A 24,698-nucleotide genomic window follows, 5' to 3' on the forward strand; every position below is an offset into this window, starting at 1 on the left:
ACAACACCTTATCTCCCCCTATCTAGTTCCTTATATTCCCTTTTTCCTCATCAGACCCTCTTGAAAGTCTTCTTGTCCTTCACTTCTGGCTCTCTCTAGCCATATGTATGTCTTTAGCCTCTTGAGTGTTCTTGTTTCTTACTGTTTTGAATGAGGAGGCACTGATCCTGGGCAATGCAGAGGTTTCTGTAAAATCCTTTCCACTTGTCTTTTCTATTTTAATGTTCCCTAGATGTTTAGTCAGGTCTCGGTAATAGTTTGTAACAATAGCAGCTGGCTTTTATTGACCACTTACCATGTGCCAGGTGCTGTACAGAGTCCCTATAGTTCCATTTTCTTACGAACTCAGACATTTTTATCTTCTTTTGAATCCAACTTGGATTTGAACCCAAGCCTAAGTCCAAAGTTGGTGCTTGACACCATACACTTAAACGCGCTGAAACATGAGCAGTACGAAGCAGCCAAAGTAGCACAAGTAGATTCAGGAAACCTACATTTCAAACTCAATTCTGTCTTTATGGCCCTTCTGATAGAGGATTTGCTTCTAGAGCACCACAATTGCCTCCAATTTTCCACCCAAAACACTCAAAGTGATTCCTCCATATTATAATTCAGACAAATAATTTTAGCTTGTGTCTATAGCATTGGACAACCACAGAACAGGTGTGGGCATGTGCTGACTTGGCATTCCACAGAAGAGCCTGTTGCTTGGGGTGGGGGAGGGGGCCAGATATGTGGTGTGCCCTCTGGCTGGCCTTAGCAGAGGAAACAGAGAATACCTGTTCCCACAGGGTTGGGATGATTAAGATATTTAAAGATTTAACTCCGTGCCTGGCACTTTGTAGGCACGCAGTTTGTACTGTTTCTCATTGTCCTTCTAGAAGATAGATTTTCTTTAGTTCATGGGTATTCAAGTATCTTGTCCTAGCTTCACTTGACTCTAAGCTCAATGTTGAGAAGACACGAGATGCATTTCTGAGTTGGCCCCTGTCCAACCTGTGAGTCATACCAACGCTGGTAAGTTTGACCTTAGAGGGAATTAGAATATGAGACCGAAGAAGGCAAAATATTTCCCCTTCCCTTTCTTGCTAAATTCCTGTGTTTTTGAGATAATGGAAAACGGAAAGTCCTGCGTTCGAATGCAGCCTCGGTTCAAGTCACCTGCCTGTTTCCATCATGGAAAGAACTTGGGCTGTGGGGAAGGGCAAACCTGGTCATTTTATTCAGTTACTCAGTCACACCCTTACTAAGGCTGTCTTCTTATCCCTGAATGAGGGCAATCAGGACGTCCAATCAGGATGCGGCAGCAGAAGCCAGTGAAAGGTCTGGAGCTTTTACACGAGCCATTCATTCACTCATTCATTCATGGCCTTGGCAATTTAGGTTGAGCAAGTGGTCCCAAGTTTGAGTTATTTCTCCTTTTCCCTATTCAGTAGGAGGGCAAGGGAACCCTGCCCCTGACCACAAGGCCAGATCAGGTATAAGGGAAGAGCCTTGTTAGGCAGTGGAAGTGCCAAGTACCACCTCAACCCAGCCCTACCGCCTTCAACCACGCCAAAGCCCCTGGCACCAAACCGTGTGGCTTCAGCTGCTAGTAGTTAATGCTCCTTGACTTGGAAGCGTTTTCAGCTCCTGGGAGCACCACGTGAGGGCTCGCCCCCCTTGTCTCCCCGGCACTGGGATCCGCATGCACCCTACTCCCTGCCCAATTTACCTTCCTTTAAGTCTCACCAGGCTGTGAGCCCCGGGCCAACGTGGGGGTAAGGAGTGTGGGGAGGGCGGGGAGCTTTTCCGGGAAGGGGCCCAGCACGGTCTTGGCTGGCAGCCCTGTTAGCCACGGCCCAGGACCCCAGGGTGGGAGAGTGAACAGAACGGTACTCGCGCCTGGAGCGGTTGCAAAATCTGTCATGAGGAAGAAACTGATCTCAAAGGCAGTTGGTGGAAGGGGCCCTCTCCCCGACCCTCATTCAGGTGCTGGGGCCTAAGGGGGGGTCCAGTTCCACTGTGAAAGCCTAGAAAGCCTTGCGGGCTGGACACCCCGCCTGTCCAGCCTCTTGGAGGGTGGGTAGGGTGAGGAGTGCTATGCGGCCCCGCCAGGGCCGGGACACGAGAGGGGTCGGTCCGGCGGCTCTGCCTTCCCGGAAAGTGGGGCCCGGCCAAGCCCAACATGGGGAAGGGGCAGGGCTCCCCTCCCCGCGCCTGTGGGGACCCTGCGCCCGTGTCCGGAGGAGGCCGGCGTCCAGCAGATGCACGCGGGGGGTGGGGGGGGTGGGGTGGCGGCGGGGAAGAGGCGGGGAGGAGAAAACCCACAACAAAACTTGCGTCGCCGAGCGCACGGCTCGACTTGAATGGAAGGAGCCCGCGCCTGCGGAGCGCAGCCGGGACTCGGAAGAGCGGTTCGGCCGGTGGGGCGCGGTGGGGCGCGGTGGGGCGCGGAGACGCAGCAGGTACCGGGCGCGGGCGGGCGGCCGGGGGGGCCACGGATTCGGGACCAAGCGTGGGCAGCGGACTCGGACTTCCCGCCGGGTGGGACCGCCGCTTCTCGCATCTCTCCCCTCAGAGCCCTGCACCGAGGGCACTGCGGGGAGCCCTCCCTCAGAGAAGCGACCCCTCCGCGATCGGGACCTGGCGGGGACCTTTTCTTCTCTCTGGCCGGAGTCTGGTCCCAGCCCCCGGGCCCCTCCCGCTGGGCACATCTGGAAAGAATCTGAGGGCGGATGGGCGGGGGAAATGGAAGGACGCCTGCGGGCGACAGAGAATGTGAGGGGCAGGTGGAACTGGGTGTGGAGCGTGGACCCCTCTAACCTAGAGCCCCGGTTCAGTTACCCTGTTTCTTTCCAAGCCACTCATCCCAGCTAGTCCACCCTTCGACCTCTTTACAGACAGAAACCGAGGCTTAAAGAAGGGCAGAAATCCGCCTCTAGGGCGTGGGGACAGGTGAGAAAGAGCCAGTGCGACCACCTCCGGGACCGGCTTGGGGCTCGGCTCCCAGCCCAGAGCTCTCAACTGGCGGCCTGGTGTCTGTCGGTCTACGCGGCTGCCTCCCCGTTGGGACAGCTGGACCGAGGACGGGAAACTAGGAGGGCGGGCAGAGGGGTCGGCGCCCTCCCGCTAATGCGGCGAAAACCCCAGGTCCCTGGCCTGGGGCGGGGACAGCATCGCAGCGTTAGAATACCTGATGCGCGGTCAGGTGGCAGAGGAGGTGGCGTCGGCGAGCTGCTGGTGGCCCCTGGGGCTGAGGCTGAGGGCTCAGGAGAGGAGCGGAGACAGGCGTGCATGCTGAGCTGACGGTCCCTGTCTGGGAGGCACAGAGGGATGCGTGCCGGCACTAAGAGTGCATCTCGGGACTGTAGGGCATCGGCAGTCTGCGCATGAGTCCTTGGACTTAGGCCGGCCAGGGAAAGTGAAGCTGTGGTCCACCTGGCTCCAAGGTCACCCCTGGTGTGAACCGGGAGAGCCCCTGGGTGGTCTTGTCCTCTTTTAGGGCTCAGGGCCCAGTCTACTCTAGCCTAGACTGCAAGTTAAGAAATGTCAGATTCACATGACTTTTCATGAGAGCTTGTGGGAGCATACTTTGTCCCTTGTATCTAAATTTTGTGTTGGGGACACTAATGGTGGCACCTCTAGACCTGGTAGAATCATACGTAAGAGCTCTATGACTTGCCTGTAACTCTTGATGGCTCCCTATCACTGGCACCTTAGCATAGTGGCTGATGCTTGGCAGATGTGGACCTTCATCCTGTTCACCCTTCCCTGAGCATCCCTCCCTCTTCCCCCACCCCCACCCTGTGTCTTTGCTCATGCCCTCCGCCCTGCCTGGAGTCCACCTGGAGAATTCCTACTCAACTTTCAAGACCAGCTGAAGGCTCTGGGCAGGAGTCAGAAGACACAGTTCTAGTCCTGGTCTTGCCTTGAACATACTAATCTGTAAATAGAAGGAGTCAGATGAGATAATGTTGCAGATCTTTTCCAGCTCTGCTTTTCACAAATTCAGTTCTTTATTCAGCAAATATTTCCTGAGCCCCCACTCCATGTGGGCAGAGGTGCTGTGGGAGCCAAGAGGAACCCCCTAATCCAGCCAAGGGGGCAGGAGCGACTTCCCAGAGCAGGGGCATCAGAATAGGAGTTTGCTGGGGATGAGCAGCAATGGGCAGCAATGAACACCCTTGCGCCTGAGTTTTCTTGTCTGCAAAGTAGGAAGACTAACTCTTAGTCTGGGGATTTCTACTGGCATCTATAAGATATAGTTGTTCAGGACCCAGCACAGGGCAGGTGATCAGCAAGTCTTCACTGAATTTGAGTGGAGGAGGGAGGTGGTGCTTGGGGTTAAGTGTCTGCCCCCTAATTTGAAGAGTCTCCTTCCCCTTCTTTCTTCCTGCCTTAATTCTATACTTCAGCTCTTCAGAGCATTGAGATTTGGGATGGGAGGGCAGCGGCCCCCAGGTACTTCCTGGGTGCCACCCTCAGCTGGGCTTGCCATTTCAGTTAATCCTCATGAGGAGTTCCCATCTCCATTGCCCAGACTAATGAAGTGACTCCAGGCTCAGAGCAGTGAAATGACTCAACCAGGCTCAGGATTGAACCCCACATACTTGTCACTAAAGCTCTTGCATGAGGATGAGAGCTCACCAGATTGAGTTGCCCCTCCTGCCCAGCCTTCGCTTTCCCAAAGGTGTGAGTTGTTCCCCACCAGCGGAACTCCTTACTCTGGGGACTTCTGAAGACAAGGGGTCTGTTCTGTCCTTTATTCTTCCATGCACAGCTCCAACATGGTTGGGCACATAGAAGGGGCCTTGGGGGCTTATGTTGCTCAACATTCTTAGACAACAACAACAAAAATTGGACTCTGATGGGTCAGTGATATGGCCAAAGTCACCCAGCAAACCAGGTGGTGGAGCTGGAGCTGTGCAGGATCCTAAGGTCCTGAGGGTGGCTAGTGAAGCTGGGAGGCGGGGAGTGGCAGGTGGGTCACCACTGTCCAAGCCCTGTATGTTCTTCTCCCTTGAATCCAGCTCCCTCTCCATCCCTGCAACCCAGCCCCTCCCAGTCTGCCCGGAACAGGCTCAATAACCCTTGCCTGCACTACTGCGCAGCCCCTGAAAGCTCCGCTCTGTCCATCCCTGAGCCCGCTAGTGCCACACTCCTCTTCAACAGTTCCTCATCTCCCCAAAGTTAAGGGTCACTCTTCCTAACCTGGCTTTCAAGTCCCTTCTTTGCCTGGACATGTGGTCACTGTCCACTTGCATCACTCCCAGTTTCCAACCTCTATCAGACACTCTAGGAGCTTTTTAGAGGTCATAACATGGGTTCTCTTGCCCCTGGACCTTTGCACAAGCCAACCCCTTGCTTGTATCACCCTTCCACTTTTGCCTGATACTCATCCTTCATGGCTAGGTGAGGCATCACTTCTTCTGAGAAGCCTTCTTGGCCCCAGGCAGGGTTAGGCCTCCTCTGAGTTCCTATGGACTTCAGCTTCCCTTCATCACACCTCTGATGACAGTGGGATTATGATACTCAATTTACATATAACATCCAATAGAAACATGATGTGAACTATGAATGCAATTTATACATAATGTCTAATAGAAATACAGTGTGAGGCACAAATGCAAGCCACATATGTCATGTAAAGTGTTCTAGAAGCCACAGTAAAGTATTATCATGTAATCAATATAAACATAAATGAGCTATTAATAAGATATTTTACATTCTTTTTGGTACTAAAAAGAAACCCATGTATGCTACATTTTACACTTATAGCACATCTCAATTTAGATTAGCCGCATTTCAAGTGCTCAGTAGCCACATGTGGACAGTGCAGGTGTGAGCTTCTTAAGGGTAGGAGCCATGTCTGTCTGGGTCCTCAGAGCCCAGCTGTGTTTTGCATTACCCATAGCATTGTGGCTAAGACCTGGGCTGGGAGCTCAGCTTTGCCATTTAACAACTGTGTTACATTGGCCAACCTTGCTGGGCCTCAGCTCCCTCATCTATGAAGTGATGATAACATTTTCAATATGGCTCATAATGTTAATATAAGTTAAATATTTTTACAGATACAGTTTACAGATCTTTACAGACACAAAGCTGAAGGTGAGGGAGGAAAAATAGCTGGTCCAGTAAATGCACAGGATATGTGGGGAGTCTCCTTGTACCTGGCCTTCTGCCTGATTGAATTTGGGGCCTGGCCCTGTGCCCAACTCCCCTTTCCACAGTCCCGTTCTGCAGCAGGGTCAGACAGACTAATGCTGGTGGCTCCAGGGGCGGGAGGCTGTTGAGCTTGCTGGGGGGTTACAGTGTGCCATGGGAATGATGATGTGCAGACTGGCTGAGGATTTATTGCCCATTTGGTCAGGGGATGGGGCAAGCAGGGGTGTGGCAGGGTGGGCATAGGGCCAGGCTGCAGCTGGCTGATCTCTGGAGCCTGGGACTGCATGTGAGCTGGCTGCCTGGTTTTCTGCCAGGCCAGTGCTGGGCGGCCCAAGTCTGCATAGGCCTTGAGGACCTAGAGGGTCCAGCAAGCCTGGTTGCTATTTCTCTTCTCTCTCCTCACACCTTTCAAATCTTCAGGGAAGAGGTGAACCTGGGACTGGACCCCAAAGCACAGCAGGATCTAGACAGGGAAGGGTGAGAAGCAGGGGTTCTGGGGCAGGCAGTGGCGTGGCTGGGATGCGAACAAGGACCACGGATCAGGTGTTAGTGGTGGGAAGAGCTAACATTTATTGAGCACTTACTGTGTGCAGTACGTTCATCCCATTGACTCTCAGTCTTCCCATTAGGACAACCCTGTTACCAGCCCAGGGACAGTGAGCAGGCTGGGGTTAGAGGGTGACAACACTTGCCCAGAGTCCCTCAGCTGGTAAGAGCCAGGGTCGAGCTTGCAGCCCTGGCTGTCTGGCTCCACAGCCTGCTTCTTAAGCAAACATCAGCGTCATCAGCAAGCTTCCCGTTTACCCAGCCCTCACAGGCCCACCATCATGTCAGAACCTTCTAATGGCTCTGTGGGTTGTGGTCCCTGATCTAATGGGGGGGGGGGGGAGGCTCGGAATGAGGCGTGGTGCCCCCAGTCTGGACACTGCACCGGCGTTTGTATTCACGGTAGCGCTGATAGCAGCCCCTCATGACCTAATAGGTGCCAGGTGCTTTGTGGCTGTTACCTTGTGGACTCCTCACAGAAGCTGCAAGTGCGAGTCCAGACACATATTATCTGTAAAATGAGGAAGCTGAGGTTGAAGTCAGAGGTGCTAAGTAGTGGACACTGGGTCTGTGGGACTCCAGTGTACCTGAGCTACTGCCTGTCACAACTTATCACACCCCAGAGAGGTTTTCTGACTGAATCCCTGGAAAGAGAACTCTGGGGACCAGCCTGGCCCATGGGCTGCTGGGACAATGGAACCAGCGTCTTCCTCAATGGCCTGGAGCCAGCCTCTATGCCCCCTCCCTGCTGCCCCAGGGGACCATGCTGGGACATGGTCTGCTGCATGCTGCAGCCATCTTGTGAGCACAGCAGGCCCTGGTGAGGGCAGCTGAGGGCCCAACACCAGGAATAGGATTTGGGAGGTTCTGGGGGCAGCAGCAGCTCCATTCACTGACACCTACTCTGTGCCCGGTTCTGGCCTCTGCCCAGACTCACAGCCCTGTTGTGGGAGAAAGACATCTTCATGTATTCACAACTCAACCCAATTCATGCCTAGCCCTGGGGGAGCACAGGAATGGGGAGCCCTGGGGCATCTCATCCATCTTCCCAGGGGACACAACACCGGCATTGGTTCTTGGAGGAGTTATAGATTGCATAGAGAGGGGGTGGCATTCCAGGTGGAAGGAATAGGATATGCAAAGGCCTGGGGAGAGGAACTACTAAACAGACCTGTTTTAACTGGGGCAGGTGGGTGGGGAATTGGAGGAGAGGCAAGGTCATGTCCTGAAGACCCTAGAAATGGCAAACTGAAGAGCTGGGATGTACCAGGCAGGTCTGGCCCACCATTGCCTGTGGTAGCTGGAGGAGGGACAGGGCCTCCCAGCACTGCTTGTCTGAGAGCTCAGCAAAACCCAGGCCAAGCCCTGCACGTCACTGTTCTTCCCTGGCTTCAGCTTACCTTCTGCAAAGTAGGGGTATAGATTTTTGGGGACCAGGCCTGGTGAGGTTGTGGGAGGTTTTTCAGGCCTGCCTAAAGACAAGTCTTCACTTCACCCACCTCCCTCTAGAGGCAGCCCTGATGGGATGCTTGGGGAGGGGAGGGCAGCAGTCACCAGATCAGATGCATGCTGAGGACAGGGTCCAGAGTGGGCTCTGCCTGGTGCCTGGGAGGGCCCATTAGCACTTTTATGAGCCTAGCCCTGTGCTTGCTGTACCTAACAGGTTAAGTCAGCCCTGGTTCCCAGGTGGATCTGACTCGACCCCTCCCGCAGGCACCATGGCCCGGAGCAGGGCGCTGCTGCTCCTGCTGCTGTTACCACCGCAGCTGCAGCTCGGACTGGTGCTCGCCGTGAGAGCCCCTGTGTTTGGCCGAAGTGGCACTCACAGCCTGAGTCCTGAAGAAAACGAATTTGTGGAGGAGGAGCCGGTGCTGATCCTGAGCCCGGAGGAGCTAGGGCCTGGCCCAGCCACCATTAACTGCCCCCGAGACTGTGCCTGTTCCCAGGAGGGTGTTGTGGACTGTGGTGGCATCGACCTGCATGAATTCCCAGGGGACCTGCCTGAGCATACCAACCACCTGTCCCTGCAGGTGAGACCGGCACTGTACCACTGGTCACCAGGAACTGCCCCCACACTCGTGGCTCCTGCCCCAGAACCCCCAGTCACAGCTCCCTGCTTGTCCAGAGCCGTCACTGCACCTGGCTCCACATGCCCAGACTTGGGGTGCTATGGCAGGTCAGACAGGAGGATCTGGCTCCACCCTGGGGTATCCCCTCGGTCACAGAGCACCATGATATAACCTGCTTTGTTTCACTGGGAGGAGTCTGGGCTGAGGCCCGTCAGTAGTCAGGCCTCATCTGAAAATGGACACAGACCTGCCCCACAGCTGAATCTCAGACACCATTACAGGCCAGGAAAACAAGAGCAAAGTGGACCCTGATAGAGTGTCCTGGGGGCTCAGGGAACAGAGCTCTCTCTGCAGCTGAGGTATAGGAAGTGGGTCTTAGAGTTCCAGATGGGGGCTCTGAGGTGCTGGTGCACCCAGTCCCCTTGTGTGACCCAGCAGCCTTGAGGGAGAGGAAGGGGCTGTTGTATCCATTTCCAGAGGAGACCAGATTCAGTGAAGGAAAGTGACCTGCCCTGGTTACAGAGCCCTGTGGGCCTGGGATGGCAGTGGTGGCGGCTCCAGGCTAGGGTAGCCTACTAGGGAAAGGGACAAGGTGACAACAGCACTTATTTTTAGCTCACTCATCCCTCCATTGGTAAAATACCTCCTGGGTACTGGCTTTCCACCTCTGGTCCTGGGTGGGTGCTGTGCACAAAGGGAGGACTCGGACATACCTGCCCTTGAGGCATTCCCAGTTATGGGGGAGGCAGAGACCTAAACAAGTAGAGAGCACGATAGGTGGAGACAGAGGACTAATTGGGAGGCCTGGAGCAGTTCCTAATCTAGCTCCCAACTCAACCCAGGAAGGCTTCTGGAGGAGGTGGTACCTGACCCAGATTTTAAAGCATGCCAACAGGAGTGAGAAATGCAGAGCCCAGAAAGGGAACCAAAAGGGGTTTCTGGCTTGGGTGTGGGGAGGATGGGTTGTCACTAAGTGGGACATGAGGGGAGCAGGTCTGAAGGGGAGATGACACTCCAAGTTTGAACTGCCTGTGGACACCCATGTGTGGGCTCCTAGAATGTGAGACCCACATGTCTGTTGTCACGGCTCTACCTCAAGCACCCAGATCCAGGCATGGCTCAGAGCTGGCACCCAGGGTCTGTCTACCATGGTGGAGAATCCCAACAGAGGTTCCCAACAGATGAGCTGGCTCCTGAGACTGGGGCTGAGGGTAGAGTTAGGCCTACTCCCCATGCTGCTGCTGCCTCCTCACCACCCCCGCTCCTGCCTCCCTAGAACAACCAGCTGGAGAAGATCTACCCTGAGGAACTATCCCGGCTGCATCAGCTGGAGACTCTGAACCTTCAAAACAACCGCCTGACTTCACGAGGTGAGGGGTCACCCAGAGCCTGGGATGGGGCCACCAGGTGGGGGATTGGGCGCTCCTGGGGAGAGCCCCACCCTGCAGACCCTGGGATGTGGATAAAAGCAGATCTTGGCTGGGCTGGTAGTGGGTCCTGGGTATTGGCTAAAAGCCACCCCTGTGTGTCTCTGAGACCTGGGAGTTGACTCAAGGGAGAGGCTTCAAAGACCTTTGTTGTAGACTCTTTAATTCACAGAATCAAAGAGTTGTAGAGTCCTCAAATTTTAAAATGTGTGTTTTTTTTCTGATGATGAAAATAATTTTTATTATAATAGAAAATTTGGAAATATAGAAAAATAAAATAGAAAATTCAAAACCCACTTATAATTCTGCCACTTGGAGTTCATCACTATGGACATTTTGGTACATTTCTTTCCATTTTTAAAAAGCATCTTTATTGAGGTGTAATTTGCATACATAAGATTTACCCAATTAATAGGTCCAATGTGATGAGTACTAGTAATTTATAGTTGCACAACCATCATCACAATCCAATCTAGTCTTTTTTCTTTGTGTTTTTCATCCCTAGCTGAATTTATAATATAGGCATCACCACTATTGCAAGTGCTCAGTTTCACTCAGCAGTTAGCTCAGCAGCATTCTCATATTGCTAAAACTCTCTGTGGCCATCATTTTACACAGCACGGGGTATTCCATGGAGGGGTGCTGCACAGTTTATGTAACTGTTCCCTCTTGTTAGATCATTGGGTGAGTCCTAGCATCTGAGGGTCTGGAACCTAGTGTCATGGGCCGGCCTCAGGACTGGAGAAGGGCCAGCCTGGCCAGGATCCCAGTGACAGCCAAGTCTCGACACTAGATGGGGCAGGGGCGGGCCAGGTGGTGGGGAGGCTCACAGGCTGAAACCGTGCCCTGCAATGGGGCTGGGTTGGATCTTCTGGGGATGCGCCCAGCACTCCTTCCTGGCAGAAAAAAAAATGTCAGTCTGGGTCCTCCATCCCATGGCCTGATCTTACGGGGACCCATTCCCACCTAGGTTTGTCCCTCAGTGGACATTTCCCACCTGCTCCTCTGAGCTTGGGTTCCTGTGAGCAAGAGGCTGGGAAGGCCTGTTGGGACTGGCTGGGAAGAGAGCAGTGTCACACCTGCCTCAGGGAGTGCTGTCCCCAGTCCTAGCAAGTGGGGTGGGCTTGGAGGAGGGGGGATTGGTGCTTGTGTGCTCCCCTGTAGCGTCTCCTTCATCCAGGGCTCTGACCGATGCCTGTCCTTTGAAGGGCTCCCGGAGGAGGCGTTTGAGCATTTGACCAACCTCAATTACCTGTACCTGGCCAATAACAAGGTGAGGGCCCCGCAGCAGCAGGAAGCATGCTGACCATGCCGCCTGGTGTCAGAGGCTGAATTCAGGGAACTTTCCCGAGGGCCTCTTCTGGGCTGGCCACTGGGTCCTCGTTACTGCTCAGACATGGCCCAGACCCCACACCTTAATCTGGGGCATCCGAGTGGTTAGTAATGAAGACAGAGGCCAAGGCTTATGATGATAGTATAGGGGGAGTGAAAGCTCATGTCCACAGGGCGGGGGTGCTTTCAGGACTTTGTGGAAGAGATAGCCTTTAAAGGACCATGACAGGAAACAGGATTTCAGGCAGGGGTCTGGAGAAGAGGACACTGCAATAGAAGGGACAGCATGAGAAGAGACACAAAGACACTCAACCTCAAAATATTTGGCATGCCCCAGAACTCCATCCTCGCCTCTTCTCTCTGAACTCTCCATAATGGCCTAATCCAGTGGCAGTCTCCAGCCCATTCCTCTCCTCCTACTTGAGACTCAAAGATCCTTCTGCCTCCTGGCTGCCTCCCCTAAATGTCTAATGGAAGTAGGACTGCTCCCACTCACAGCCCCCAGTGCTCCTGCCAGCTCTGCATCTCTGTAAAGGGGGTCTCCAACCACCTACCATACAGCTGGTCTGAGTGCCAAGCCCTAGTGCTTCTTACCATGCCCAGCAGTACTGCAAGCCTTGCCCTGCTATCCTGCAACTGGGCAACCTGCCTCCTCATTTTTGCCCCTTCTCCTCAGAGCAGCCAGAGTGACCTTTAAAAATTATTCCCCACTTCTCCCCTACATCCCCCCTCCCTGCTTAAAACCCTCCAATGGCTTTGACTTCGGCCCAGAATGAAAGCCACACTTCCCCTTGCTTCTCTTAACTCATGGCCCCACTCACTCTCTCTTGCTCCTCTAACCCCCAAGACCTGCACCCTGCCACCTCCCATGCTGGGTTTGCATTCGCTGCTCCTCTGCCTTGTATGCTCCCTCCCAGATGGTGTTTATGCTGCTGTCATGCCTTAAGTGTCTGTCACCTATTTCCTGAGCAACCCACACAGTCGTTCTGTCTTCAGCCTGTTTGAATTCCCTGCATAGCAGTGATCATTATCAGATACTTTATTCCTTGTTTGTTATCTTCTCCACTAGGATGTAAGCTTTTTGTGGGGGAGGCGGGCAGAGGTACTTCTCCATCTTGTTGCCCAGGACATGCCCAGTGAGCTCCTGGAACCGTGCCTGGAACGTTGTAGGCTCAGGCTCTGCTGTTGAATGAATGAGGGGTGGACGCTGTGGGCTGTGCTGGGAAAGCATGGGTCTCACTCCAGCTGGACAGAGAGCCAGTGTTGGGGACCAGGGAGGGGAGAAAACAGGGCAGGCAGGGCAGGGGACAGGCCTGGTGGGCTTTAAATGCCAAGCACAGTGCTCTGGGGAGCTGTAGATATTCTGGTTTTGTGTTATCAGCAGAAGGAAACAGGTTTCCATTTTAGAAAGACAGCTGTGGTTGCTGGGAGGAGACAAATGAAGGGACCAGATGAGCAGCAGACAGCGGGACCCAGAGCCGACCTCCTCCCTCCATTGGTCTTTCTGCCCTGGCTATTCCCTTTCCAGCTGACCTTGGCACCCCGATTCCTGCCAAACACCCTGATCAGTGTGGACTTCGCCGCCAACTATCTCACCAAGATCTATGGGCTCACCTTTGGCCAGAAGCCAAACCTGAGGTCAGAGGTCAGAGGGGGGCCCTGGGCTCAGGCTGGGGAAGGGGGAGGAGCCGAGCAGAGGCTGCCACCCTGAGTGAGGCAGAGAGGACCCAGATGGGCCCTGGAGATGCCCAGGGGCTGCAGGGGCACAGGCTCCAAAGGCTGAGACCTAAAGGATGAGGAGCAATCAGTCCAGGAGGCAAGGACAGAGGGTGATGTCTGTGGAATTATGGGAGCTGGGTGAGGTTCCCTCTTTCCTCAGCCCCTGGGGGAAAAGCATCTTCCAACAGGCAGAGTCGTCCCTCACTGAGAGCTGCTTTGGGAGCAGTGGGCAGTGCACTGTGGTGCTGGAGGGGCTAGTCCCTCCTGATGCCACTTCTGTACCAGCATCTGTCACCTCACTCTATTCTCTCCATCCCCCTGAGGAGCTAGGGTCACTGTGCATGCTCCCATCCGATAGATGAGAAGACTGAGGCCCAAGAGAGGCACCCAGCAAGAATGAACTATATCTTCCATGCATTTCTTTGGTTCCTGGTCTTCTGGCCTCCAAGTTTGTTAGCTCCGTGAGGGCAGGGTCTCATTGGTTGTGTCCACTGCTATATCTTTAGAGTCTAGAACATTCATTCCCTGCATGTAGGGGAACTCACTGTATACTTGCTGAATGGATGAGGCATCACCCTGAGCCAAGCCCTGTGTTGGGCATCAGGGACACGTCCCATGTTCAGGAAGTCCCACGGAACTTACAGTTAGCTGTGTGGGATTAACAGGCTATGACAATTGGGGAATGACTGAGAACCTTGAAGGGAATGGCGAAGTATGGACTGGGGATCAGGAAATCCTAGTTCTACCACTAACTTGTGTGGTAACCTCTGGTGGGTCCTTGTTCCCCTCAGCTGTATAGGGGGACTCCATTAGGTAGAGTCTGAGGTTCCTCAGATGAGAGGAGGAGGATGCCCTCGGCCCCAGGCCCAACCAGAGCAAGGTTTGGAGGCTCCAAACCTTGAGTTGGTGCTGGGGCCAGGGATCGGGGGCCTGGGTGAGTGAGGACCTGCACCTCACCCCCCAGGTCTGTGTACCTGCACAACAACAAGCTGGCGGATGCTGGGCTGCCGGACAACATGTTCAACGGTTCCAGCAATGTTGAGATCCTTATTCTGTCCAGCAACTTTCTGCGCCATGTGCCCAAGCATCTGCCCCCCGCCCTCTACAAGCTGCACCTCAAGGTATGAGGGAGAGGGCAGATGGGACACCCCCAGAGCAGGCACCCATAGTGGAGCAAGAGCCCAGGCCCACATGGGCACAGTGGCAAGGCTGTGGGGCCTTGGCACAGCACCCACTATGGGGAAGCAGGCAGAAGCCTGGGCACCTGGCTATCAGCCCACGCCCAGAGTCCTCCAGGCCTAGGCCTGCTCCTCATGGCTCCCTCAGACCCCTCTCCATACGTCTTTTGGCTCTGCCCTTGCCCATGGGCTGTCTCTCATGCTCCCCTCCCCACTGTCCCACCCCCCAGAGCAACAAGCTGGAGAAGATTCCACCAGGTGCCTTCAGTGAGCTGAGCAACCTGCGGGAGCTGTACCTGCAGAACAACTACCTGACTGATGAGGGCCTGGACAACGAGACTTTCTGGTAAGCCCCTGCCTGGGCCCTCAGGAGGATGGGGCACCAGGAAGCTCCTCCCAGGGCCCAGCCAGCCAGGCCCTCTCTCACACACCTCTTGCCCTGCTGCCCTGGCCAGTTCCTGGGAAGAAACTTCAAGGTTTGTGCCTCTACTGACATTTCTGTCCCCAGGAACAACTGATAGGTATGGGTAAGGCCTGCCAAAATTCCAGTGAGGTAGGGAAGCATTTGCAGAGGGTGGCTTCTCCGGACAAAATAGAAACTCAATCATGTTTGTTGAAGGCAAACATGTTTTAATTTTTTTAGGGCCCATAGTGGCCAAAAAAGGCCTTAAACAATTGTTCTTCCAATAAAACCCTATGTGTCAGAAACCAGGCTAGAGCCTTCCTAGGTCAGGGGCTGGAAGGGAACTTCATTAGGGAAACCTGGGAGGCAGGGCTGAGGTGCTGCCAGGCCCACCAGGGAGCCTGGGAGCCTGCACCTGGAGAAGAACGCCAATGGGAAGCCTGGAGAGGCCCGAGGTCCCCCAGTGAGCAACGGGCGGAACTGGGATGAATTAGATGCAAGTTTCTCTGCCACCTCCTTTGGTAACATGGTGGAAACAACAGTGGGTTCCTGCTGTGTGGCCTTCTGCCAACCGTCCTAATCACCCTCGCCCCAGGAAGCTCTCCAGCCTGGAGTACCTGGATCTGTCCAGCAACAACCTGTCGCGGGTCCCAGCGGGGCTGCCACGCAGCCTAGTGCTGCTGCACCTGGAGAAGAACGCCATACGGAGCGTGGACGCGGATGTGCTGACCCCCATCCGCAGCCTCGAGTACCTGCTGCTGCACAGCAACCAGCTGCGCGCGCACGGCATCCACCCGCGGGCCTTCCAGGGCCTCAAGCGGCTGCACACCGTGCACCTGTACAACAATGCGCTGGAGCGCGTGCCCAGCGGCCTGCCCCGCCGCGTGCGCACCCTCATGATACTGCACAACCAGATCACCGGCATCGGCCGCGACGACTTTGCCACCACCTACTTCCTGGAGGAGTTGAACCTCAGCTACAACCGCATCACCAGCCCTCAGATGCACCGCGACGCCTTCCGCAAGCTGCGCCTGCTGCGCTCCCTGGATTTGTCGGGCAACCGGCTGCACACACTGCCGCCAGGACTTCCCCGCAATGTGCACGTGCTGAAGGTCAAGCGCAACGAGCTGGCCGCCCTGGCACGCGGGGCGCTGGCAGGCATGGCTCAGCTTCGCGAGCTCTACCTCACTGGCAACCGGCTGCGCAGCCGTGCCCTGGGCCCCAGTGCCTGGGCTGACCTCACCCATCTGCAGGTAAAGGGGAAGGCAGGGGACTGGGCCATGAGGGTGGTACCCTCTGGGGAGGCCAGGCCTTAAAGTAGGGGGGCTAGGCCATGCAGACAGTATGGCTAGCATGCCCCTAAGGAGTGAAGAGCAGAGTACAGCTGGTATGGGCAGGCAGAGCTTAAGGAGGGCTTTAAGGGTAAGAGGAGGTCATAGGTACAGGCAGAGGCCCATGGTCCCTGGGGACAGGAACAATTCAGGTGGCAGGAGTGTCAAACTCACCCACCCACAGGCACAGGAATATGTGCCCAGAGAAGGCTGGGTTTGTGGGTGGGGAAGACAGCAAGGCAGTCAAAGTGGTCTGCAGGGGGCTGGAGAGTCTACTTGAGGTGATGTGGGCAGTCGGTGTGGCTGTTGTGGCCATGGTCAGTCAGGCAGGATGCCTGGCCATAAGAATTGAGTTTCTTACAGCGAAATCTCCCTGACTTGGTGAGGGGCTGGAAGGGAACTCCATTAGAGAAACCTGGGAGGCAGAGCTGAGGTGCTGCCAGGCCCACCAGGGAGCCTGGGAACCTGTGCCACGCTGTCTGTCTTCTTTGCCCCAGATGTTCTCAGGGCTTGCTCCTCCCTCTTTCTCAGGGATCTGCACAAATGTCACCTCCTTGGGAGGTCTTCTCTCACCACCTACCACCTTCCTCTGCTTTGTTTTTCTACATATGCCTCCTCCCTCCTCCCCAGCATTAGGTCATCTGTTTGCTTGTTTGGTTCCTGCTCCTTTCTCTAGAATAAGGGCAGGCATTTTAGTCTGTTCTGTTCACTGCTGGACCCAGGGCCCTGGCCTGGTAGGCTCACAGTCCATGCTTGTGGGGGGAGCTGTTGGGACAGGGATGTCTGAGTGGGGGGCAGGGAGGTGAGGCTCAGCTCTGAGGATGGAGCAGGGTGGGAGTCAGGGAAATAGCTGACCTTGCAGGAGCAGCATTAGCTGGGGTCTCTCCTCACCCAGACACCAGGATTGAACCCCCTGTGCCAATGAATCCCTCTTAGGTATACCCCAGGAACCCCATTCTCAAGGGGCCAAACCCCATTGTCCTCTCCTTCACAACTGCTCCTCCTACTGCATTTTCTAACTCACTAAAGGGGGCGACATCCACTTCTGGTGCCCACGGGAAACCTGGTAGCTGGCCTTGACACCCCCTTTTTATACCACCTGCCTTGCAATGCCCCTTGTTACTACCCCCTACCAGTTCTACCATCACATCTTAGTAGGTCTGCTTCTCTCCATTCCTGCTGCCCATACCCGTAGCCAATTCACCCCCATTTTTTTCCTGGACCCAACATTCCTAGGAACTCTCTACTCTTGTACTCCATAAGCAATCAGAGGGTATCTTGAAAAACATATGCTCTGCTTATACTCCTGCCCAGAACCCCACGGTTCCCCAGAACCCCATGGCTCCCCATTGCCCTTAGAACCCAGATCAGAATCCTTGCCACAGCCTTCAAGGTCCAGCCTGCCCCTCTTTCCAGCTGAGCTTCTTATTTTCCCAGGCGTACTGAGCTTTGCTCATACTGGCCCCTCTGCTAGAAGCAAGCATCGTTTCCATCCTGGTGATACTTACTTCCTCATTCATTCCACAAGTCTATATCCAAACCCCACCATGTGCAGACACAATTCTAGAACTGAAGACCCAGCTTAGAATAAGACAGATGGAGGCTCACTACCCTACTGGAGACTATAATGTACCTAGGACTCAGGTGTCACCTCCTCTGGAAGCCACCAATGATGGGCAGGTTGAATACCACCGTGGGCCTGGATAAGTTCAGTCAGGGATCCGGTGTCTCTTGGGGTGGATTCTTTCTTTCACATTTGGCTTTTTCTATAAGCAGCAACTGTTCCCATCACTCCAGAGCCCCTACCTGTGCTGGCTGCCATCAGTGTCCCTGACCCAAGGCTGCATCAGGCTCCTTATGGTGGCCCCATTCCACTAGCTGTCATTGTCAGATTCTGTGTCCATCTCCCAGCCTGGCTTCCTGAGGGTGGAGGCAGTGTCTCAGTGGCATCCAAGTCCCCAGCACCCATGGACACAGAGGTGTATGGAATGAATAAAGAAGTGCTGGAGCCATGTGAAGTGAACACAGTGGGGACAGGGAGCTCTGTGCATAGGGCAGGTGACGGGGAGGTTTCCTATGGTGCATCAAGCTTGTCCTCCCCTTGAATGTTGAATCTGGATTCATGGCCCCCAGCTTCCTGACCCTGAGCCCCAGCCTGTTGGGGTGAGGGAGGGAGCTTAGAAACGATGGAGTCCCAAAAGAGATTGGACAAGTGTGTGTTGGGTGACAGCTGAGGGACAGTGGGCTGGTCCTGTGCACATCCAGGTCTCCTGCCTACTGCTTCTTCCTTCTGCTCCCAGGAAAACCATCCCATTTTCCTGGTTTCCCACTTCTTGGACTGTAGGCATGTGGTGACTCTGAGACTCACCAGCATGGGATCCCTGTCAGCCTGGCACTCTTGATCCTGACCCCTGCCAATATGGCCCCCGAGGTCCCTGAATACGTAGCCCCAGCTGTATGACCCCCAACCCCACCTTCCTCTGGGATCCATGGGATGAGATTCAATGACTAGAGGATTCCTGGCCCCTGCTCTCTGAGTCTTTAATTTGGTGGGGGTGACATATGAGTTAATGAGGAAGGAAACCCTGGCTGTGAATCCATGTAGGAGGGTGGAAGGAGCTGGGTAGAACAAGGGTTTGGAGTCAGGTACACTGGGCTCCAGCCTTGTACAGGCTGCGTGGCCTTAGACAGATCTCTTGGGCCTCTGTTTCCCCACCTGGACAATGTAGATTTAGATCCCATCTCACAGGGTTATGGTGAGATTTACATGTGTTTGGGGGGTTCGTGGGGGCCTTTGCAAATTGTTAATTGCTTTTACTTCCCTGGGCACCCCTGCAGCTGCTGGACATCGCCGGGAATCAGCTCACAGAGATCCCGGGGGGACTTCCTGAGTCACTGGAGTACCTGTATCTGCAGAACAATAAGATCAGCACCGTGCCTGCCAATGCCTTCGACTCCACACCCAACCTCAAGGGGATCTTTCTCAGGTAGGAGGTGCCCTGTGGCCCTGTGGATGCCCCCTGTGCCCACCCTGGCTCTAGCAGGATAGTCAAGGTACATGGGAACAGCTCACAGGTAGAGGTCAGTGTTGAAAGCCAAGTGGTGCACGTGGGCCTTATTGATGTTACTATGGCTAGAAGGGATCCCTGAGAGCATCGTCCCAATTTGCAGCTGAAAAAATTGAGGCCCAGAGAGCATAGGTGGTGCTGTGTCCACAGCTGGCCAGGCTATGCCTGGGCCTCAGACCCAGGACAGCAGATGTTCATGTTTTCACTGGACTCTGGGTGTTTAGAAGGACTCAGGGGGCTCAGCCCCCTAAGGAGATGAGGAGCTTCCATACAGCAGAGCCAGAAGGTTCTTTCTAACATCCCCACCTTCCACCTTCTCAAATCAGAGAGAAGGAGCCATATTAGGAAAGGCAGAATGTGTACTCCCAGGGGCTTTGTGGCCCAGAGGCCCCAGGCTGGGTGACACTGGGGTGAATGCGACCTGTGCTTTGGTTCCTGCAGGGAACTGTGGCACAGAGAGTTGAGGGGGCTTGAGATCAGAGCCTGACTTCTGCCTTCCCACAACCTGTGTGTCCCGGCCCGGCATGGCTCTGGCCTTGCAGGTGTGCCACCTCACACTAGGAACCAGGTGACCCCAGCCTGGCAGCCCAGGAGTCTCAGGACTCAGGATTAGTTCCAAAAGGCAGGCAAGAGGAGGCTCCCACGCCTGCCACTCCAAGTCATAGTGAGAGCTCATGCAGTGGCAGCCTTACCCTCACCTGGTGGGCGCGTGGCCCAGGGTCAGCCCCTGTCCCCCAAGCTGTAGTCACACTGGACAGCTTGTGCTGCCCTTGATATGGGGTGCCTCCCAGCCCCTGCCTTTTGTATTTGCTGCAACATCCTCCTGGAAGGCCCACCCTCCCCTTTACGTTCTGGGGTGGGTAAGTGTGGGGACTCTGAGGGTTGGGCTCCTGGCACTGACCCCATGTGGGTGGCTGTACAGGTTTAACAAGCTGGCCGTGGGCTCCGTGGTGGAAAGCGCCTTCCGGAGGCTGAAGCACCTGCAGGTCTTGGACATAGAAGGCAACTTTGAGTTTGGTGACATTTCCAAGGATCGAGGCCAGTTGGAGAAGGAAGAGGAAGAGGAAGAGGAGGATGAGGATGAGGAGGAAGAGGAAGGGCGGTAGTGAACACGTGAACCGGATCTGACATAGGTGGGATGTCCTTGCTAGTTTCCTGTCCCTGACCCAGTCTAGGCTCCTTCTGTCCATTCTTCACCCTCTGTCCCCTGCTTCACTGTTCCTTTTGTGAACCTGTAAGAGCATTTGGATGGGAGGCTGGGTATAACAGCAAGCCCATGGGAGGCCGGCCTGTGCCGGGGATTCTCCCAGCAGTGACTGATGAATGCCTGATGGATCACACACAGGGAGTGGATGTGGGAGGCCAGGCAGATGCTACTGCTGGAATCGAAGCCAGAGATTATGGGGCAGGAGGTGAGGATGCAGACAAGCAGCTGGGCCGAAAGGACCTGGGAGGCAGACTTGAGTAGTCCCTCTGGACATGGGGTGAGGGAGAGACCAGGCGCAGGCTTGAGCTTGGAATGCAGGGTGGAGGAGAGGAAGAACAGGTTTGTTCAGGGGAGTGCTGAGTTTGAAGGGCCTGAAAGGCACTGGGGGAGGTGCCCAGGGATGGGTTGGATATATAGGTCTGGGGTTCAGCAGTGAGGTCTGGGCTGGAGTTGGGGATCCAGGCATCATCAGCTTGAAACAGTCACTGAGGCTGCAGGAGGCTGGGGAGCTCGCCTGGGGAGAAGGCAGGACCAGGGGGAGGGGGCTGAGATGGAGCAGCTAGGGAAGGAGGTAGGAAAGTGGTATACAGCCCAGATCAGAGGGTACTCGCACATGCATGTAACACAAGAACGTGCATGTACACAGTGCTTCAACATACATGTACCCATGCTCACATATGTCCAAACACGCACACACCCACAAAGGCATACATTCATGGAACATGCTGCACACATGCACATGCATTTACAGATATAGAACATGCACACAATCCCTTCCCGCACACAACACACACAGCATACGTGCGTGCATGTTATGCACATACATGCCATGAACACATGCACAGTGGAGAGAATCAGTTGTGTCAGTGCTGCTGAGAGGCCGATAGACCTGAGCGCTGAGCGCTGCCCAGGACCCACTGCATTTATCCACAAGTAGATCCCCCATGACCTGTGGGAAGCAGCCTCAGGACAATGGAGTAGAGAAAAGGGGCTGGAAAGGAGTGGATCCAGGGAGTGTATACAACTCTGTCAAGAAGTTTGGCTGTGAAGAGATGAGAGAGGGTGGTTGTAGGAAGGGGTAAGAAGTACATGTTGGGGCTTTTTAAGGCATGGAGCTGGTTTGAATGCTCATGGGGAAGGGCCCATGTGGAGAAGAGCTGAGTTGAGTGGTGGTCCCTGTGGAAATAGTAGGAGGGACTGGCTCTGGTGGGGGGTGGGGGGTGGGGGTGGCAGTGCTCCTTTCATTGGGACAGGAGGGACAGAGGACTGAGTAGCTGCAGTCACAGGTTAGTGGCTTGGCGGCTGGACATAAAGTCCTGTCAGCCAGCTGCCTTCAGCCTTCTGCTTTCTCTGTGCAGCAGGAGGTGCTTGGCACTCAGAGCTGGGTGTGAGGATGGATAATTGGATCCCTCCAGAGCTGGGTTTTTGGCTAGGTGTGTGGGGCAGGAGGGCAAGGAGCAAGGACAATGAGTGTATCTGCAGGGGCGGATCCTGGGGTTAGGCTGTGAGGGGACGGGATGCAGACTGGAGGGGCTGGTAGGCAGGGTTGCTGGAAAGGTTGTTGGAGAGGCCACAGGACAGGTCGGCAAGTAGCCAGGTGGAGAGGTTTGGTTAGAGGGACATCCCGGTGGGCCAAGCTGGGGTCACAGGGTCAGGGTGTGGCTGTGGGAGGTCACTGGGCCACTCTCAGGAACCTGAATGGAAGTAGGCCTGGGGCAAAGAGGAGCCTGAAGGGTGTGAGGACCCCTGGATGGATGACAGAGGCAGGGAGGAGAGTGTGCCTGGGGGCAGTGTGAGCATGGAGGGCAAGCCCAGGCGCAGTTCTGGGAGTCACCTTCTTCTCCCTCAGGGGTCCAGGGCTATGAAAGTAGACCCTCTCTCTCCAGGCATTATGCTCAGGCAGAGCCAGGGGTCAGCACCAGTGTGGATGTTATGGACCTCACAAGGGGGGCTGTGGAGTCCTGGGATGAGAGGGCATCTGCCCCTTCTGGAGGACTGGTCAGTTGAGTGGAGCCTGGGATGAGGCCCCAGGAATGTCCAGAGGGACCCAGAGGCCCTCTAATCCACACCAGGCCTGGCCACATCAGCACAAACACCTCTCAGTAGGCACCCACTGGCTCTAGGCTCCCAGGAGCAATGTCTCCTCCTGCCTGCAGTCACCTGGTCCTCCCAGAGCATCGTCAAGTGGGCTCCCCAGTTCTGATCCACCTCCCCTAGGCAGGCTGTGGCTGGCGGGTCTGCTTGGGACTCCCTAACTCTCCCAAATGTTCTATAGGATGATGGACATCTGGACCCCTTTCTGCAGCACGTGTCTGTGCCCTGTGAGCTCCGACTCCACCACACTGCAGACACACCCAGCACTGCACCCGCCTACCCCACCAACACAAACTTAACAGTTTGTCATCCCTACCCCTTCCTACAGTTCGTGCCACAGCCACACACACAGATACCATGACATACCCCCATACAGCCAGCTGCACATCATCTTGCAAAGGGTCCCATCCTCCACCCCATACCCACCGCCATCACCATCACGCCCTCTGAATCATGCAGACTCAGGGAAGGGTCTGACCCCACCCTGGCATGCATGAGCTCCCACTTCTTCACACACACACACACACACACACACACACACACACACGAATCACTTGCAAACAGCCCTCCTCGGCCTATGCCACCAACAGTTCTTGCTCCAGCCAGAAGTGGCCAGAACAGCTTGCTGTCTGCCTGTCCGTCTGTCCGTCCATCCTCTGGAGAAGACACAGAGTTATCTCCGAGCTCTCTACGGTCAGCTGCCTGCTGCCCTTTGGAACTCACAAAAGCTGGCTTTTGTTCCTTTTCCCTCCCTTTGGGGACAGGAACCTTCAGGACTCCTGCTCTGGCCCCCTTGCCCTGCCCCCCCAGCAACTGGGGCACTTGCTCCCTGCCATGCCTTGGCCGGCCACAGGCATGTTTTGGATGGGCGAGGCCACAGGGCAAGTCTCCTGGGACTGCCAGGGTCCACAGGCAGAAGTGAGATGGAGATCGTGGGGCTGAACGAGGAGGAGGAAGGGCCTGGCCCCACTGACGAGACACCATTTTTATTCTTTGGGCCTGCAGGGAGTTCTGGGTGCCTTTGTGTTGTTGTTGTTTTTTAAGAAAAAAATGATAAAAACCTCAAAGCTGATTCTTTTTGTCATAGAAAAACTAATATAAAAGCATTAGCCCTGTCTTGCAGCCCGTGGCCATGTCTGTGTGTGCGTCCTGCCAGGTGCTGAGCTGGCACCTGGCCGCGTGGGCAGGACACGAGTCTCTCAGCACCTGTCCAGACCCACAGGAGTCGGTGCAAAGTTCACTTCGTGGGGCCTACAGAGTAGTCCCATAGGCAGAGGTCCAGGGACACAGGGTGTGGTCACAGGTAAGGAGGCCTGAAGGCACGTGTGGCCCATCAGCATGGTGGGGGTCAACAGGTGGGGTGGGACCCCCACACTGGGCCTGGGAGCTCACTGTGCTCTAGAGGCTGAGCAACCAAACAAAGGACCTGCCAGCTTTGGGCTGCTCAGAGCTCACCTGAAAGGGTGCCTGCACACTGAGTGGCATTACTGATGGGGTCTGTCCCACGGAGGATGGCTGAGGTGGGAAGGGGCCTGAAGCAGGACTGGGAACTGGAGTGGAGCCTTGGGGAGAGGTGCAGACATATCCAGTGTGCCCACTGCCACCAGCAGGGCCAGAGCTGGGATAGGGGTGTGGTGGGGACAGCATCCTGCTCAGAACAAAGAAGAACCTCTGACAGGCAGAGCTGCCCCTGAATGCAATGCCCAGGAAGTAGTGACCCGCTGCTGGAGGTGTGTGTGCACACTTCTGCTGAGCCCAATCAAGGGCAGGTGCCTGCCTGGTGGTGGGGCAGACTTCACTGCTCAAAAGGCCTTAGAGAGGTGAATAAGCCCTCACATGATGGTGGGAGTGACCTTAGCATGACATCTGACCTCTCCTAGCTGCTTAGGCCACGGAAGGATGCTCCCATGGTGGGCCCTACAGCCCAGCCCTGCAGTAGGAGGGGGATCCTGGGGTCAAACCCTTCCCAGACTGCTCAGATTATGGCCCTGGTAGTTCAGGAATGGAGGACTGGAAGGCAGGTGTCCTTCTGATTTTCTGAGTGATGTTGGGAGGCCTGTTTCCTTCCCCTGCTTCAGTGTCTTTATGACTCTACAGTGTAAGACTCTGGAGCTGTATCTTCTCTCTGAAGTGCATACAGAACAGGCTGTGTGGCGAGGGTTCATCTCTGCCCCCGT

At 55.2% G+C, this 24,698-nt stretch overlaps 1 protein-coding gene across 2 annotated transcripts; it reads left to right on the top strand.

Moving 5' to 3' along the window:
- The first annotated feature begins 1,699 nt into the window (after nucleotides 1-1,699).
- PODN (podocan) lies at nucleotides 1,700-23,643 on the top strand. Of its 2 annotated transcripts, none has more exons than XM_090271627.1 (11): nucleotides 1,700-1,760; nucleotides 8,407-8,723; nucleotides 10,039-10,132; nucleotides 11,398-11,462; nucleotides 13,050-13,159; nucleotides 14,205-14,361; nucleotides 14,649-14,764; nucleotides 15,417-16,074; nucleotides 18,991-19,139; nucleotides 20,143-20,353; nucleotides 22,703-23,643. In XM_090271627.1, exons 2-10 carry the CDS (start codon nucleotides 8,412-8,414, stop codon nucleotides 20,324-20,326), a joined length of 1,845 nt encoding a protein of 614 aa, XP_090127753.1. In that variant the 5' UTR covers nucleotides 1,700-1,760; nucleotides 8,407-8,411; the 3' UTR covers nucleotides 20,327-20,353; nucleotides 22,703-23,643. The 2 variants fall into 2 exon arrangements, with proteins under 2 accessions (XP_090127753.1, XP_090127754.1); XM_090271628.1 differs by lacking the exon at nucleotides 1,700-1,760 and adding an exon at nucleotides 2,336-2,447.
- Nucleotides 23,644-24,698: the final 1,055 nt, after the last annotated feature.

This window comes from Furipterus horrens, unplaced genomic scaffold (genome assembly GCF_987537825.1).
Source record: "Furipterus horrens unplaced genomic scaffold, mFurHor1.1.pri manual_scaffold_3, whole genome shotgun sequence".
Classification (NCBI taxonomy): Eukaryota; Metazoa; Chordata; class Mammalia; order Chiroptera; family Furipteridae; genus Furipterus; species Furipterus horrens.

Excerpts from the sequence above, each read along its gene's own strand:
- PODN (XM_090271627.1), top strand. The coding sequence starts at position 8,412 with ATGGCCCGGAGCAGGGCGCTGCTGCTCCTGCTGCTGTTACCACCGCAG. Across the intron at positions 8,724-10,038 it reads CCAACCACCTGTCCCTGCAG|AACAACCAGCTGGAGAAGAT; the intron begins GTGAGACCGGCA and ends CTGCCTCCCTAG. Across the intron at positions 14,362-14,648 it reads TCTACAAGCTGCACCTCAAG|AGCAACAAGCTGGAGAAGAT; the intron begins GTATGAGGGAGA and ends CCCACCCCCCAG.